Raw genomic sequence first — 14,113 nt, forward strand, 5'->3', positions numbered from 1 at the left:
ACCGATGACTGATCAATCCGCGTAAGACAAGTAAGTCTTGTGCGCAATCATGAATCAAACCAAAATAATTATTCTGGTTTTATTCCGTCATTTTATACCAAAGTAATATTGACGCTTTTGTTACTCTTTTATAATGTCCACGCAGGCCTGTTTTGTGTGTTTGTAGTGTGACCTTGTCCTGATGCTAAATCGATATATTTAGGCTACATAGGGAAACGGGTAACCAATTTAAAAAAAAAACCTTCTGTTAAAACTGAAATGAACAATAAGACAAGGATAACGTGTAGGCCTATGTATACGCCGAGTCTTTCGCAGCAAAACAGATCCATTAGTATGGTTTGTTAATGTCACGTGTATAATTATCAAAGTTGAGTTGGGTGTGACTACTGTCACCACGTATTGGTAAACTGAACTGGCCAGAAAAATGCGACGACAAGAAATAAAATCAGAAGCAGTTCGGTTTCAGCCTTATAAAACAGTAAAACTATGGTTTCAGGTGTTGGATAAATAGAAACCAGTTTATCTAGAGGCGGGTATTTATATTTATACATAGATGTCGGCTTGGTCGTAGGCAGTTGCCGTAATATTTGTTCAGCGAAAGTACTCTCTATTACGACTCAATAGTCGTTAACAGACTATGCATAAGTAATTAAAACTACGTATTTTATAATAACAAGGAAATAATAAACCGTTGGCTTTATATTTATATTGTAGTTATTGTTCCATTCTATTACAGGTCTATATGCGATGAGTCAACTTATATTATGCTTCCTGCTAACTCCTATTAGTGTCGAGACGATATCATTGTGTATAGTAAGAATTCGCCCAAGTAACGATCAGGCATAAGCATATAGGCTTGCTTAAAAGCGAGACGGCTAGTAACAGCGATAAGCAAATTTTAACCGGAGTATTAAAACCAAGTGATATATATGTTTGAAGTTAAAAAGTATTGTTATTGAAGCTATTTAGAAGAATGTGTCATTGAAATTTAAAAAATGTGGATGGGAAGTTACATCTACGCAATTATTCTGTACTTCTGCGCCTACACAAATGCACAAGGTAAGATTCGACACCAATTCTTAATCTTGAAATACAGAGACATCTGACGCGTGGGCTACGGCGTCTAACACGTAGGCGTATCGCATGTGAGAAATAAATAAAACTTATTTTAACCTTGCGTGGCCGGAAAACGACAGTTGTTATACACGGCTGTTCATACAGCACCTCGTGCCAGCTTACGATTTACCATGTATGTTACTTTGTGTTGGATTTTCTTCCTTTTTTGTATGGTTGATAATTTGGATAACCCATTAGGGTTGGAGCAATTGCCGTTAAGTGTCTTACCCAAAGGACGCATACGCCCACGTTGGTAGCAGCGACGAGCGTTCAACCAATTACCTGTGGTTTAGAGTCAGGCTCGCTAACAACTTTGCCACGGCGCCGGACTATATAAACCTTTATTATTGCTTACCATATTATAAAAAAAACAACTCTACATGTTAACGAACAGTATTACTTGTAAAGCAGAGTTGCCATTTATGAGACAGACCACCCGTGTTATAACAATTGTCGTTGTTCCGACACACAAGGGTAAATAAGTTACGATCTTTTGAAACCTTGATTCCTCTGGGCTGCTAAAATAGACAGAGGTCATGTTTCTAACATATTAAAATTATTGTTCACTGGTATATAGTGTTGCCTTGTATAAACCACTCACGAAAATAAATTTTGAAATACAGTATAGTATGGTTGGGGTAAGATGGGACCTGTTTTCATTCTCCTTTCTCGATCCATCGATAGAATAAATTTTAAATTGGGACGTTCTTAAACAGGTATTTGCGTATGTCCAAGTCACCTACGTAGAAACATTAGGCATACGCGTGTAAAAATGTAATAAACATTATTTACCAGCGCTTGGCGGGATAATACGACAGTTAATAACACGCGCGTTCTGTTCCGCATCGTGTTCCAAAACTTAGACTTCCCTATATGCTTAATAAGTTGGCAAACTATTTAGTGTTGACTTTATATTATTAAAAGATTGGTTATTTTGAAAAAGTCATGAGTGCGAACCGTATTGTAGCGGTCCGCGTTACAAGCTTTGTTCACCGATCTTTACCACAACTAGCGCAGAAGCATCGAGGTTTCGTGCCACACAGGATGTAGGCCTATGGTAGCTCTCGGCGGCTTTTTTTTGATGAATTTTTCGACGAAACAAAAGTGTTTTAAACAACTTATAACGTTCTATCGATAATCTGTCATTTAAAATTTATTTACAAAATTTAATAAATGGTACTTATCAACAGAACGTGCATACTACAAAGGAAGTTATTTTATATTCTCATCACAAATTACAAATCACACTGGTGCAAAATCAGCATGTGTTGGATTGGGTGGTCACCTTGCAATTATACCAGATGCAGAAACTCAAACCTTCATTCAAACTAAAGGAGCTGCTTACAAGAGTGAAGGAAAATGGATGACAAGCAATAATGACGGTTTATATAAGTTGTTAACTGCTTTTAAAATAAATGGATATATATGGTAGGGTGGGGTAAAATGGGACAATTAAGCATGTTGCCCAATATTTTAAAAATGTAAATTTATAATGGTGTTTGCTTTTGTGCGATACCATAATGTTATGCTATTATACCAGTATTAAAAAAATTACACTTCAAAGAAAAAATGTTGTTTTGCAATTTTCACACCAGTTGTAATATTAGCGCCTTGACAACAGGCGGGAATAGGACAATTTAAATTTTTATTAGTTGTGACTAATAAATGAATGTGTTATTTATAATACCCGTGAATACCACAAAATAATGTTGTCCTTTTAAAACATCAAGTTTAACATTTCTTTTTTGTCCCGTCACTGCTATTGTTTTTTTTTCTGATAGTTTTTGCCACAAATTTAGAATTGATTACTATATATCGCACAAGTCACTTCTCATAATTTATCTTCAAGTGCCTATGACTGTATTTAAATATATATTCTAAACATTATTTTATTGTGATATCAGTATTTACTAATTTTTATTTAAAATACCCATGGGGAATCTGTTATCAAAAACCCACACAATGGGCCGAAAAATTGGTTTCTTTGCAATGAAACTGTGTGTATATAAATTTAAATTGGCATTTTTGTGCTGATTTCATTCTTTATTTAAGCCATATTGAACACTGCCTATTTTTCTCATGAATATATCTTAGTTTTTTACAGAAATAAAACAAACTGTTCGAAATATTTCAGCCTTTTTCGTTGAACTAAAGTTAAACTATGATACTGGAAGGAGGATTTAAACTCACAAACTACTAAATTTTGACAGTTTTAATCTGATTTAGTGGGGTTTCAAAATAACCATTTTATTATTTCAGCTATTGATAAAACGCTGTATTCGTTCAACATCGAATTTTAATACTTTTAATTGGCTTTAGCATATTTTAATAATAGCCTACTTAAATATATTTTATCATTAAAAGTGTAGGCCTACCTGTAAAAGAGATTTAAAATAAACATTCTATGTTACCCCAGGCCAATCTCAACCCACCCTTCTAAATATTTGTTAAATCTAGTGCAATGTAAATATAGAATCTGAGCTAGTCTATCCTGCATAAGGAAAGCCAAAGTTCTAAAATCCTCATATATTCCAGCTTACATTGATGCAGTGAAGACATCAGATGGAACTGGTTGGGAATGGAGCACAACACATGACAAGTTTTATTTTAAAACAACTCCACGTGGAAGGGATGGTAAGTTTACTTAATCTTCCTTAATATTTTTCTTCCTTTATCATTTTGTGTTTCCTTGATCATCGGTTCCTTTACTAAACCAAGATTTTATTATTATTATAAATACTGCACTATTTTGTTATTTCAAATAAACAGGAAGTGACATATACCAAGGGAAGTATAACAAGTGGCATCCAAATCATCCACGGTCTACTGAACAGTATGCAATAATGGGGTCAGAACTTGGACCTCTTTTTTCATGGACTTGGGTATCTTCTTCAGCCACATATCTGACCCATTATATTTGTCAAGTTCCAGGTAATATTCTCATTCTACAAAAAAATCTTGTTTCCGGATAGTTATATAAATATGCGGTGAAATCTAATTTGTGCGTGTACAACCACTTACTGATATATTTTGGCACGTACAGGTTTTCTCCTAGCTGCTACTATGTGATATTTTTGGCAACTTGAATTATAGTGGTTGTTCTATCTTAGGGTTAAAACAACAACTAACCATTTCACATTTTCGAAGTATATCAACCCAACCACAACAAGTTTATAAACCTTCCACAACTATTTTGTAAACTAATTAAAATTATGATACACTGAAAGCGTAATTAAATAAAAAATAAAACTAGTAAATGTATATAAACTCAACAAGGAACTATTAAATTCCTGAGCATAACCTATTCATTTACTTTTTGCTTTTGTGCTAGGAATATATGAAACCAGAAATACAACAACTGAAAAACGCAAATGTTGTTATGATTTCCTTTGGTTTTAATTCATTACAGGCCTGTTCAATGATTTTGAAAACTAATTAAAATTATGATTTACTGTATACGCGCTGGTGGTCGAGTCTGACTTATGATGTAAGTTTAAAAAGAGATGGCTCGCAGATAAAATAAACTCATTTGTAACCGTGTTACAAAGTTTAAGCTAATATGGAGTTCATTGCTTACACCCTGTGTTAAACAAAAACTATCAATTATTTTTTAAATGGTATATCAAATCTTTGTTAATCAGCCGTCCAGAGTCCTAACTAAATCCTGTAATAATTCCAGCTGTATTCGAATACTACAAAGGAAGTTATTTCGTATTTTCATCACAAATTGCAAATCATGCTGGTGCAAAATCAGCATGTGTTGGATTGGGTGGTCACCTTGCAATTATACCAGATGCAGAAACTCAAGCTTTTATTAAAGCTAAAGGAGAAGCTTCTAAAAGTGCAGGAAAATGGATGACAAGCAATAATGAAGGTTATAAATACAATTCAAATAACAGCGAGGATTTATCAGTTTAATATATAACAGGGGATCAATTTAAAAGCTCAATATTTATTCTGGATCAAAGTGACTTTAGCATTTAAGTTATATAAATATTTTATTATATTTAATAAATTTAGTTTAGCCTTTAACTATAACTAAAAGGAAACACTACATAATGTTAGTTTAATATAAGTAAGTATATATTTCAGCTTACATTGATGCAGTAAAGACATCAGATGGAACTGGTTGGGAATGGAGCACAACACATGACAAGTTTTATTTTAAAACAACTCACCGTGGAGCGGGAGGTATTTTATTTTTTCTGATATATTGATCAAACTAAATTGAATAAAAAAAAATCATTCAAGTTCTGTGTCCAATGTTTGTAAAACAGGATCTAAAATACAAAATGGGAAGTACAACAACTGGCACTTATATCAGCCGGACAAAGGAAATTATGCAACTGTTGCAACTAATCTTGGTGAACATCACCTATTCAGCTGGAAATCTGTCACAGATTCAACTATGGCTCACTATATTTGTCAAATTACAGGTAAAGTTTTAAACTTTTTACTTTAGAAAACAAATACTCAATGTAGTTTATAAAATTTTAACCAGTTCAGTGGTACAATTCAGTTAACATTGTTATACTTTGTAGCCATTTGTTGTTACAAATATATTACTTTTGTGTAACTGGTACGGTGACATTTATAGTACATCATTTTTGTGTTTTATTTCAGCCACATTAGAATACTACAAAGGAAGTTATTTCACGTTTTCTCCATTTACTGCAAATTATGCTAGTGCAAAATCAGCATGTGTTGGATTGGGTGGTCACCTTGCAATTATACCAGATGCAGAAACTCAAACCTTCATTCAAACTAAAGGAGCTGCTTACAAGAGTGCAGGAAAATGGATGACAAGCAATATTTATGGTGTATATTTCTTAGTAATTATTGATGAAATTAAACCAATGAATATCCAGAACCAAATCTTTAGTGCTCAGAATTGCTATGTTATTTTAATTTGCATCATCATTTTTGTACAATATATATTCCAGCTTACATTGATGCAGTGAAGATATCAGATGGAACTGGTTGGGAATGGAGCACAACACATGACAAGTTTTATTCGAGAACAAATGCACGTGGAAGTGGTAAGATATAAAACCTTTTTATTCTACAATCTATTAATGGTTACACCAAGGAAACAAAAGATTGGCAATGACATTATTTCTTTCATTGTTTTTTTTTTTACTTGGGGTTTGTCTTCTAACAAGCATGCATGCCTGAGCAGCCCCATTGTCCCATTTTTTGCGGAATGCACACACATCGTTATAACGGTATCTTTATTGTGTATTTTTAACATTTAAAAATTTTCTCTATACATACCAGCTGGTTTAATGCAAACAACATGTATATATTGTTTCGAACACCTAAGATAATTGCCATCCCAAAATTTAAGTAGCTTTATCTCTCTCTTGAAGTAATTTTGGGGTTGAGCATGTTTGGTGGTATCTTTACATCACATTTAAGCAGCATCTCTACCTATATACAAGTTTTGATTTATCACTGGTGTGCCCCTTTAAATCAAAAGGGTTTTGAATTTCCTTAATGTCATCCTGGGTATACGGATATACATAAATGCACACTACTTTAATGTTGCTCCACAGGACATGTAAAGATTTAACCCCGAAGAATATATATTTAGTGTATTTGTGTTGCTTAAATCAAAATTTTTCGCAGCCTAATGTTTTACGCCACAGCAGCAAATAACAAACTAGTGATTATCACATTTAAAAAAAAATAATCTAATTTGTTTTAATTATAAAAACTTACTCAACGAATTGTATTTTTGAATAATTTACCTTTGTAGAATAATTTAATTTTTAAAAGGAAATTGTAAAATGAAACTGGTAAATGTGAATAAAGTTAAGATGAAACTATTACATTTCCGCATATCCAATTTTTGTTCTTATGCTGGGAATATCTGGAACCAGGAATACAAAAACTTTTATATTAAAAGAAAAATTCATTTGTAATTGTAATTGAACTGATTATCACTTGCAATTTTTTATTAGTTCCCCCTAATGCTTTATAAATTTGATTATTACTCAATATTATTGTGCAGGTGCATTTAATGTTAATGGTAAATACAATTACTGGCATGCTCAGCACCCGACAGGTGGAATGAACAGCTCATATAATTATGGAATGATAAGCTCATATAATGATATGTACATATGGCACTGGAGATCAACCATTGTCTCAGATACAATTCACTATATTTGTCAATTTAAAGGTAATATTATTGATTTCAATCACTAATTAATATATCAAAATATGTGAGCTAGTAAAAAGAAATTTACTGAGTGGATATAGTTATGTTTTAGTTTGTTAGATTTTATTTATTAACAAAAGTGATCAACCTGTACATTATGTTTGCAGTGAAAAGCATGTCACTGGTTGCATCCAAATCAACTTTAAATGTAAAGTACGGAGAAGATTTTGTTATTTGTTCATCAAATGCCAACCCTGGACCTCCTGTTTCATGGAAAATGTAAGTATTAAGATACCAGAACCAGCCTATATATGTATATATATACATATGGATCTGATGTTTGTAGGCAATCATTTAACATTACCTAACAGAAACTCACAAGATGTTTCAACAAACACAAGTGAACGAGTTTATCAAATAAATACACAACCTACACTGGATGGGAATTCTATATCACGTTTGTATTTAACTCGTGGTTTACATCAGAATTCTGGTGTTTATACTTGCAATGCTACTTCCCTTGACCAATCTGCAGTAACTACTGTCACAAGTAGGTTCATCCACAAATCAACATTAAAAACCAAAACACACAATATATTTTACATTGACAATCTTATCCTTTTACAGTTGAAAAGCGACCAAGATTATTGGAAAGTAAATTAGAGACATCAAAATACACTTTTAAATTTATCGGTGAAACTTCACCCACTGTTCATTGGAATGCAAATGGTGTCACAGTTGAACAAGGAATCTCATTCATAAACAACACAGTGTTAAATACACATGAAATATCAAGCCAAATTACGAACTTGTTAATATTTGGAAGTACAGATATTGTCTCATGTTGGGCAAAAAATTCAGATGGTTCTTCAAACATAATATCACAAACTGGATTTTCAGGTAGCATCATATACCATCTGAATACATGAAAGAATTACTAAATAATAATAAAAAATCTCAGATGATCCAAGCTCAGCAGTCACTTCTTCACCTGGTGGTTGCCCTGGTAACCAACTACAAGTTAATTGGACAGATATTACCAAAACCAGTGGTAACATTGTATACAATGTAAGCATCACTAATTCAAGTCAAACTTACATGAAAACTCTCACTCAAACATCAACAAGTGACAACAAATATTCAATCACTTTTGATAACTTGACACCAAGAACAGAATATACCATCAAGGTACTTTATATTATCTTAATGACAATGTAATCATCTGCTATCAGTTATCAATTGGTTAATTTTGAATCCTGGCAGGTAAATTTGTTTCCAAAGTATTCAAAGAAAATTGACCAAATAGTTGGAAGAACAACTGGGGTAAAACCAAGTATTTTATCAGCAAATATGAGTTTGAATCAAACTTTTTGTATAATATCATGGGATAAAGGACCAGAACCTGGAATAACTGGAGCAAGTGTAAGTTAAATTAGTTTGCAGATCTGTAAAACTATAAACAACAGAATAAAAGAATTTATCAACCAAGCTTCATTCAAGTAAATTACATAAAATCTGTCCTAGATTGTTGTAACAAGTAGCGTACGCAAAAAAGCACCAGGTGTGCCAGACGTTGTTACTAATGAAACACATATACCACCAAGCGGTATTTCTCCGTACCCGTTTGAAATGCAACCAAATCGCAAACATTTAATCTCGATCGCTACCACAACTTGTTCTGAAATTAGTTCGTTCAGGATAGCAACAGGACATTGTATATCATCGGTGCAAGGTATATAAAAAGGTTTAATACTTTATGGTTTATGTAAACTAAACATTCTACAATTTTTCTATTTCAGCCCCTGCCAGTATACCAACCCCTACAACCATTGGAAGTTCTGCAAGTACCTCACATATACAAGTAAACAAAGCTAATGAAACTAATGGTCCAATCAGGTGAAATAATAATTCATATTACCAATATATTATCAATCATTTTTTATATTCCTGTTATTTACATCCAGTTGTTATCTTGTCATTGGTGGAAAAGAAGGAAGCAACGTTTATAGAGATTCCTATACATGGATGGAAATAGAAAACATAATCACAAACTCCAAGTCTTCTACATATTGTGCTGCAGTTTTACCAAGGTAGGTATTTGACAAGGTAATTAGAGTTTGACAAAAATGACCAAGTTAAAACAAATTTCTTCAGGTTTAATGAAACAAGCAGACAAGTTAGCTTATCATCCACTACAACAACACAATGTAAAGTGAATACATCTTATGCTATAAGCTGCTCCAACAAATTGTTGACCAATGGAGTCACATACAAGTAAGGACATTTATCGCTTTTGTGTTAAGGTATCATTGAAATTATATCTTTCAGATTTCAAGTTGTCACTTTAACTTTAGCTGATGGAGTTTACTTAATGCAAACTAGTCAACCGGTTGTTACAACCCCACTTGCAGATGGGCAGTCTAGTAATACAATCATAATTGCAGGTAAATCTTAAACTTTGTTGTGGCAATTGCAAATGGGTATGAAATATAACATTTTATTTTCAGTTGTGGTGGCTGCAACGTGCACATTGATTGCCATTGTATTGATTGTTTGTTTCTACAGAAAACGAAGGTAAACAATAAAGATTTACACTTTCTTACCTAGATTAGTTTTAGTTAACCTGTTAATACATGTTTATTTTGCTACAAACAAAGACTGTAAGATCATAGAAAAAATAGGAAGTAAACTAATATTCAATGCTACAGGAAAAATCATTTAAATCGAGGCAAATCACAAAAAGCTCATTTTGTCCAGAACGAAGAGGCTTTGCAGCAAAATGATACAAATGCTGAAGGTAAATAATTGTATAATTACTGTTTATATATAACACTGTTACTTGAAAATAATATTACACTTACTGTTTATGTTGCCTTTATTCCAGGAGCGTATGTCAACTTAGAAGTTGTTCAAAAGAGGGAATGGAACATTTTAACAAGCAATTTGGTAAATAGGTACAAGGATATGTTGGCTTCTGATGAGGCAGCTTTTAAGAAGCAATTCCAGGTAAAGGAAATGAGTACTTTGTGGTTGTGTGATGTTTTAATATTTGCTTTATTCGAGGAACTGGCAACTAGTACAAAAGAAATTGAACTACCAAAAACACACGCTGAAAAAACAGAAAACAAGAAGAAGAATAGATATAAAAATATTTTGCCATGTAAGTTGTTTGTAGGATTGTATTGTAAAAACATTAGTTGAAAATACACCTTTTACTTTATAGATGATGCTACAAGGGTATTTCTGAAAGAAACAGCTGAGAATCCTGATTATATAAATGCAAATTATATTAATGTAAGTTGGTGTAAGTTAATGGATTAGTTATTATTGGGTGAATTAAATTTCTCTTCCAGGGTTATTCTCAGGAGCGTAAATTCATAGCAACACAAGGTCCATTGGATCGAACAACTGGAGATTTCTGGAGGATGGTTTGGGAACAGGAATGTTTGGTTATAGTTATGCTTACTAATGTTGTTGAATCTGGCAAGGTAACGTCATAGGATTTGTACCCCTGTGTGTGGGATGATATAAAAAGTAATTATGTTAAATAATACATGATTGAATGTTTGCAGACAAAATGTGCAAAATACTGGCCTGACCAAGGAAAACGTTGCACATATGATGGTTACAGTGTTGAAACTGTTACAGAAGTTGATTATGGTTCTTACATTGTAAGGACAATTAACATTGAAGAAACCAAGAATGAATATGCAACGGTAAGGCGTTGCGTTCTAACATAACAGAACAAATATATATTGCAACAAAATGAGTCTTTATTGCATTTACCTGAATATATTACATTTATTTCAGGTGTTAAGAAAGGTAAAGCATTTTCATTACATAGCATGGCCAGATCATGGCGTGCCTCTGATCACTTCAAGTTTAATTCAAATGCAAAAGAATGTTAATGCAGAAGCTTATTCAAAAGATATGAAACCTATCATTGTACACTGCAGGTATATTTCTCTTTCCAAACAGATTGTGTTGGTTTAAATACACACACAAATGACTTAAGAACTTCAAAGTTGCAATGTATTTGTTTAAAACTTTTTACAGTGCTGGAGCAGGGCGTACAGGGGCTTACATAGGATTTGATATTTTACTCGATGAAATGAAATCAAAGGACCAGGTTAATGTATTCAGGACTGTGCTGAACATGAGAAAGCAAAGAATGGACATGGTGCAGAACATGGTTTGTAAAACTGAGTTGTGGTTGTTGCAGTGTTTAACAATACAGTTTCACCACAGAAACAATATATATTCATACACAAGCTCATAACAGAATGTTACGCATTGGGAAACACTGAAGTGGATGTTGCTGAATTAGAAAAACATATCTCACAACAACCTAAGTAAGCGGTATACTGGTACAGAAACCAAATTTTGAGCAATAGTTAACATGCTTTGACCTGTAATACCGAAGCCATATAATGTTTGGCATGAGGGTTTATTCGCAGTACTCATTAAATTTTTATCCAATTACAAAATTTCCAAATTTGTTTTTAAGATTGCTGGAAGAATTTGACAACTTAAGTATTATTCTTCCTCTGACAACATCACAGAAAATTGCTCTCCAGCATTCTGATGATCCAGGAAACAGAGATGTCAATGTTTTACCATGTAATTTGATTTTTGGATGGTTTGCAATTTACCTCTTTTTAAAGTTCTATAGTTAAAGGCAGTGGACTCAGAGGTGGAATATCTCTTTACTCAAATTTCCAGCAACTTAGATTAACTTAGCATTGATAGGGAACGAAAAGTCAAAAAACAAATCAAACATATCTTCTCTACAAATGAGGACAGTACCAAAATTTGCAACTAAAATTATTTATTGTTTATAAACCATTACATTACAGCATTACATAATTTTCAGATGACCATTCAATAGTTCGAATCCCTACACCAAATGAAGAATGTAAACTTGACTACTTGAATGCTTCATTTATATCGGTTTGTAATTGGATTTTTTTAATTAATTAAAAATTATTTTTATAACTTTGTGACTATAGCTCGGAGTCAACAATGTTAAAATATTTTTCTGAATTTGTTTTTAAATTAACAGGACTATTCACCACATGAAACTTTTATTGTGGCACAAGATCCAGTGCCTGCTCATGTAGATATTTTCTGGAGGGCCGTAGTTGGTAACAATGTCAATGTTATTGTGATGTTAAGTACAGTAGGGAACGGGGAAACAAAGGTAATAAATGGTTGACTAGAAACATTATAATTTGTTTAAACCTTACATAAAAGTATGTAGTTTACCTAAATTGTTGCTATGGGAAATGTCTTCAGCTTAGAGAATATTGTATTTCCCAGGATACCTGTCTTCCATACTGGCCGGAATGAAGCAGGACAAAGTCAAAACATATGACTTTGTTAATGTGACACTTCTTAATGAAAAGAAAACTCCTGAATTGATTGAACGTCAACTCTGTGTAGAGATTGGTGACATCAAAGTAAACACTGAGTTGTTTATGTTATTAGTTTGAGTTCACAAAACCTTGTTTAGCTACTGCAGATGTAATCGTAATGCCAATCATTTATTTTCCAGATAACTGTCACACACATCCAGTGCCTTTTCTGGCAAGAAAATCTTGACACAGAAGGCACAAAGAATATTGTGAACCTGGTCTCTATTGCTGGCAATTTAAAAGAGGATAATGGAGCAATTTTAGTTCATTGCTAGTAAGCAGCAGCTGTTTTTTTATCTTGGGTCATGATACTGCCCCAAAGCATAATCAGAATCATATACAGGTTGTAATACAAGTAGCATGAATTTGAGTGCTCATGCCATCTTATTTAATAAAAAAAATCAAGACGTACAGTTAAAATCACATGAAACCTAGAATCCACTGCAGTAAACTTAATAAACTGACTATGGACTTTTTTATGCAGTACATGTAATAAAGAAGTAGATATTTTTTATTTCTTAAACATAAATATTCTTAACCGTAGTGATGGAGCTGGGCGTTCAGGTGTGTTCTGTGCCGTCAACAACATTATTAAGAGATTAAGAACTGAAAATCGTATTGATGTGTTTCGTACTGTTAAAGATCTAAGAGACATGAGACCACATATGGTTCGAACTGCTGTAAGTGTTTGTCATTTTTATAGCTATTGCAATTTTAAATTACTGATAGTAAAGGCCAACAAAATGTAAACTATAAGGCCAACAAAATGTATTTCAAAGAAAACGCAGTGCAATTTAAAATTCATGCATGCAGTAACCAAAGTATTTTCCTTTACAGGTTCAATACCTAATCTGCTACAATTCAATCATTGCTTTCCAGAATTTTTTTACTACATATGCTAATCTCTAAACAGTTTACACTAAAATTAAAGGGAATATTATTCTGCTTTTGCACTTATTTATTTACAACCATTTGTTAGGCACTTGTACTGAGATAAAGTCACAAAGCTGACTTTGAAATAATACATACTCAGCGACCACTTTATCAATAAATGTATATTTATAAACTCACACTATTCTTTTCCTTCAAACACTCTTTTTTTATCAATATTTAAAATGACAGTCTAATTTTAATACTAGAAATAATTGTTGTGACACTAACCACAACTAATATGAATTAAAAAACATGTTTTTATTATATGTATCTCATTATTGTAATAACTGTTGTTTCGCTGTTAATTTTTACCTTTTTATTTTAAATTGAATTATTATTTTTTTCCTCTTAGGTATACCTTAAGATTGGATAAAATATATATCATTTTACATGCTACAAGATATAAAATTAAAAATTGATTTATATATACCACTAAAAAGGCAAGCCTTATGTTCACCACTTTTAGATTTTAGTCAAAATAATTTAA

The 14,113-nt window shown here is 32.6% G+C and overlaps 1 protein-coding gene across 1 annotated transcript; it reads left to right on the plus strand.

Moving 5' to 3' along the window:
• The first annotated feature begins 734 nt into the window (after window positions 1-734).
• On the plus strand, window positions 735-13,978 carry LOC100183702 (receptor-type tyrosine-protein phosphatase mu). Its single transcript, XM_026839963.1, has 37 exons — window positions 735-1,059; window positions 2,307-2,498; window positions 3,652-3,750; window positions 3,886-4,047; window positions 4,796-4,990; window positions 5,209-5,307; window positions 5,394-5,552; window positions 5,740-5,934; window positions 6,060-6,155; window positions 7,130-7,300; window positions 7,447-7,558; window positions 7,651-7,829; window positions 7,907-8,179; window positions 8,241-8,467; window positions 8,543-8,701; window positions 8,804-9,011; window positions 9,079-9,175; window positions 9,244-9,369; window positions 9,434-9,553; window positions 9,608-9,723; window positions 9,787-9,853; window positions 9,988-10,076; window positions 10,164-10,285; window positions 10,343-10,439; window positions 10,503-10,573; window positions 10,633-10,767; window positions 10,852-10,995; window positions 11,090-11,235; window positions 11,336-11,471; window positions 11,528-11,631; window positions 11,787-11,899; window positions 12,153-12,229; window positions 12,342-12,479; window positions 12,599-12,738; window positions 12,834-12,967; window positions 13,238-13,373; window positions 13,531-13,978. Exons 1-34 carry the CDS (start codon window positions 996-998, stop codon window positions 12,626-12,628), a joined length of 4,518 nt encoding a protein of 1,505 aa, XP_026695764.1. The 5' UTR covers window positions 735-995; the 3' UTR covers window positions 12,629-12,738; window positions 12,834-12,967; window positions 13,238-13,373; window positions 13,531-13,978.
• The last annotated feature ends 135 nt before the right edge of the window (window positions 13,979-14,113 follow it).

This window comes from Ciona intestinalis, chromosome 2 (assembly GCF_000224145.3).
Source record: "Ciona intestinalis chromosome 2, KH, whole genome shotgun sequence".
Lineage (NCBI taxonomy): Eukaryota > Metazoa > Chordata > Ascidiacea > Phlebobranchia > Cionidae > Ciona > Ciona intestinalis.

What these genes read in the sequence shown, in the direction of transcription:
- LOC100183702 (XM_026839963.1), top strand. Translation starts at nt 996, where the DNA reads ATGTGGATGGGAAGTTACATCTACGCAATTATTCTGTACTTCTGCGCC. An exon ending in CGCCTACACAAATGCACAAG is followed by an intron (nt 1,060 to 2,306) that starts GTAAGATTCGAC and finishes ACTTATCAACAG; the next exon opens with AACGTGCATACTACAAAGGA. An exon ending in GATGACAAGCAATAATGACG is followed by an intron (nt 2,499 to 3,651) that starts GTTTATATAAGT and finishes CATATATTCCAG; the next exon opens with CTTACATTGATGCAGTGAAG.